Source organism: Ornithodoros turicata, chromosome 10 (genome assembly GCF_037126465.1).
Source record: "Ornithodoros turicata isolate Travis chromosome 10, ASM3712646v1, whole genome shotgun sequence".
Classification (NCBI taxonomy): Eukaryota; Metazoa; Arthropoda; class Arachnida; order Ixodida; family Argasidae; genus Ornithodoros; species Ornithodoros turicata.
In genome coordinates, this window is record NC_088210.1 from 31,104,253 (window position 1) to 31,108,018 (window position 3,766).

The window sequence follows — 3,766 nt, forward strand, 5'->3', positions numbered from 1 at the left end:
GTGCAAGTGTGTGCTGTATTGATTGCGAGCTTTAACTGCATTTTGCAACTACTGTTTCTTACCGTGGCACACCCCCATTGTACCCCCTCATCTGCTCTTCTAAACGAGTAGTGAGAAACGATGAGTGATTTTGACACTTATCTTGAAATGGGGCCTCAGGGCTGCTTGCTACACAGATGGTGTCAAATGAGGTCTAGTGTGCTCTTAAGTGACAAGTTCTCCTTTGAGTAGATTTTTTACTAAATTAATGGCCACCCAGCATGTCCAAAACACGCAATGCTAATGGGCAGGGTTGGACGGTGGACTCGCGTTACCCATTAACCATTCACACTGTCCATCAAAAACGATTACAAACGAGCAACACTTGCCTCCCCTCATGCATACACCCACACAGTAGGGGAAAGAATTTGAAGCTGGGGATTTTAAGCATGCTCAGTTGAGCAAGTTTTATAATCTTGCCTAAACTCTGCCTAGAAAGAGAAGAGCTAGCTAAACATTGTGTCTTTATTGCAGCGAATCTTCTCCCATCAGGACTTGTCACCCGTGACAAAATGATGTGACAATCAACCTTTATTTGAAAAAAAACTTTCACAACATGGATGTAGAAAAAAATGGCACATTCAACTGATAAGTACTGGGAAGTAAACTGGATACAAAACTTTGCGATAAATTTAACGGAGATGCATAGCGTAACATAATGGCACTATTATTTTTGATACGTTCATATAAGCAACATCGAGCAAATCAGCATCACATCATCAATCATGCTCACGAAACATGTTAAAAGTAACTAAAGCCAACTGCTACCATGTGTAACATGACTGGTAGCAATATTTCAAACTAAATTTTATTTATTTTGCTTAGTAAGAAATGAAATGAAACATATTCAAATAAAACAGACTAGACTGAACAGAGTACAAATGGAGCATTGCATCTCAAAACTGATGCAACAGAGAACGTGTTTGCAGGCACTTTGCAATATTTTGGACAACACATAACGTGATCTTCATTAGATTAAGAGTATTTAAAAAATTTCACGCATCTTTTATCTTCATCATACAACACGGAACAGGAACATGTTTACCTGCGTACACAATTTAAGAAATGCGAGCCTGCTAAAAACACATAAAAGGCTGTCGCGAAGGCACGTTGTGGAATTGTCTCTGGAGATTCACACCTTTGTCTGTGTTTCTGGTCCGGCTGTGCCGTTGGCACTTGCGGAGTTCTGCTGCTGCATCTGCTCTTGCATCTTCTTCAGCATTTCCTGCATACGTTTCAGCTCGGCTTCCTTCTCTTGCAGAATTCTATCTTTCTCTGTCAGGTTTTCTTCCGGCACGGAGCTGGAAATGAGAATTATGTATTCAGTCTGGCTTTTTTTTTTAAACAAACAGAAGTAGTAAAGTGCAGAAATGAATGACTACATAAAATTGGAACACACATTTGGGTATGCTGGCATCAACTTAAATTTATTTTGGTGTCATCACAGCCGACCGTAAGAAAGAACCTTTAAAACAAGGGTGGGTTGCAATCCTGCATACTTTGTGGCCAGTCAAAGACTCAATCCGACACCTGTCTTGTCCGAAACTTCCCCCACCCAAATTTCTTAAAGTTAGAGAGGAATGTGTGAGTAGTCTGTACATCCCAACCCTTTTGACTATAGAAGGTTAACTTACATGGTCGGCTTCTTCGACGGCGGTGTACCTCCAACCAGTCTTTCGGAACGATAGTTTTCGTAGTGGAGTTCTTGAGTCACCTCCTGAAGGTCTTGCATGTGGGTGCTAAATATGCGCATAAAAAAATTTTTAAAAAAAAGCTAGGTTAAGTCTCCCGGGGTTGCTTGTGAGCATGACAAATATGTGAAAGAGCTAGGGGAAGAGCTCTTTCCGTTACCATTTCCTGACTGGTTCACCTTTTTTTTACGTTCCTATTTGAAAAAGCGGTGCTTTACACTGTTACGTAGTGCTCATCCAACCTACAACTATATTTGGTTTTGTACGAGCAGTTTCTGCGGAACTGCATTGTTAATTAGCACTTGGATAATTAGTTCTTTTGCGACACTCACATTAGCATGGTTCGGAGCTTAATGAAGTCTCCGTGCTCCGGGTTTTCCACTTCTACCACTCCCCACGGATACAGCCTTCCTCGTACCTTGCGGCCTTTCACTTCAATCAGCTGCACCGACGAACTGACAGCAAAGGGCACGGCCTCCTAAGAGTTATAAATTATAAAAGTTTAAACAAATTATCATTTTATTGATTATTAAAACAAAAATCAACAAAACACATTTGGCACGTGATTGAGATGTTCCGATAGCAGTATTCAAACGCGAACCTTAAGCTGCTTTACTTGCTCCTTGTAATCTTCATCTTCATCGGAGTCGCACTCTGGAAGCGTGTAGATTTTGATCTTGTGTTCATCAATCTGGGACATTATCTGTTTGGAAGGATACCACATCAGGAGCTTGCCACATAACCATGTAAGAGTATACCTTTTGCTTAAGGCGTAGGACCTCCTTTTTTGTGAGAGCGTCGGCCTTGGCAACGACAGGCACAATGTTTACTTTGTTGTGAAGCATCTTCATAAACTGAATATCCAGGGGCTTCAGACCGTGACCAAACGGCGATATGAAATAGAAACAGCAGTGCACTCTATTGTCGTTGATGTTCCTTCTGTTGAGGCCACTTTCGTCGCACAAAAAGCGTTCGAACTGGTCGTCGATGTACTCGATGATGGAGTTGAAACTGGCAGAGAAACGCAAGGCTGTTATAGAGCTGAGTAGGAGATAGGTGCGGATCATTTACCAGTTTGAATTGTCTATTGCATCACCGTATCCGGGCGTGTCAACAACCGTGAGCCGTAGCTTAACGCCGCGTTCCTCAATTTCCACTGTTGATGCGTCCAGTGTCACGGTCTGCTTGATTTTTTCTAAAATGTTCAAGTCATGTTACTCTGTATAATATGATTCTCTTACATTTTCTTTTTAATCACAGGTTGTTGTTTTTTTTTTACATTCTATTGAACATACCACTGGCATCAGGGATTTGGCGCTCAGGATATAGGTCGGTGAGAAACAAACTGTTGACTAGAGTCGACTTTCCCAGACCAGATTCGCCTAGGAAAGAGAACGTGTGATACGTACAAATACAGATTACAAAAATTACACATTTATTCCACAAGGGAAGCCCTTACCTACGACCATGAGGGTGAATTCGAAGCCTTTTTTCACCGACTTCCTATGCACTTGATTTGGAAGATTTGCAAAACCAACGTAACCAGGAACCTCTGGATTAGCGAACTGAAAATAACCCACAGACACGTCAGTAACCAGTGCTCGCTTTTGTTTATCAGTCCTGCTCCGCCTCGTACAGTACATGTAATACATCTAACATGCACAAATAGAGAATGTCAGGGCTTGCTTCAAACACATATAAGAACATTATTTTTACAACGATTCACGCCCATTCCTATGTCTGATCGAAACAAAGCTCTGTGAACATGAACATGTGTGAAGTCACGTACTGTTCTCGACTCTGCAGACATTCTGAAGCTTTACTACTCAATAGTTACAATGCAAACGTGGAGAGGCAGAGGTAAAAACTAGTCCTTAGGACACTGAAACTGCGATACAAAATAACTGCTGCGAAGTCAAAACAACCGGAAGGTATTCGTACAAAGCGCCATGACACATCGGGTGTAACCGCCGCAAGCTTCGAATACATGTCCCTAGGTACCGCCACATTTACAAAACGTCTTTATTAGATAAATC

At 41.6% G+C, this 3,766-nt stretch overlaps 1 protein-coding gene across 1 annotated transcript; it reads right to left on the reverse strand.

The window, feature by feature from the left end:
• Positions 1–552: 552 nt before the first annotated feature.
• On the reverse strand, positions 553–3,703 carry LOC135369875 (septin-1-like). Its single transcript, XM_064603453.1, has 9 exons — positions 3,520–3,703; positions 3,190–3,295; positions 3,026–3,112; positions 2,802–2,925; positions 2,489–2,741; positions 2,332–2,433; positions 2,063–2,208; positions 1,674–1,778; positions 553–1,340 (listed from the first exon to the last, which is right to left on the reverse strand). The coding sequence occupies exons 1-9, from the start codon at positions 3,538–3,540 to the stop codon at positions 1,172–1,174; spliced, it is 1,113 nt and encodes a 370-aa protein (XP_064459523.1). The 5' UTR covers positions 3,541–3,703; the 3' UTR covers positions 553–1,171.
• Positions 3,704–3,766: the final 63 nt, after the last annotated feature.

What these genes read in the sequence shown, in the direction of transcription:
- LOC135369875 (XM_064603453.1), bottom strand. Translation starts at nt 3,540, where the DNA reads ATGTCTGCAGAGTCGAGAACA. An exon ending in ATTCACCCTCATGGTCGTAG is followed by an intron (nt 3,113 to 3,189) that starts GTAAGGGCTTCC and finishes TCTCTTTCCTAG; the next exon opens with GCGAATCTGGTCTGGGAAAG. An exon ending in GCAATAGACAATTCAAACTG is followed by an intron (nt 2,742 to 2,801) that starts GTAAATGATCCG and finishes TTTCTCTGCCAG; the next exon opens with TTTCAACTCCATCATCGAGT.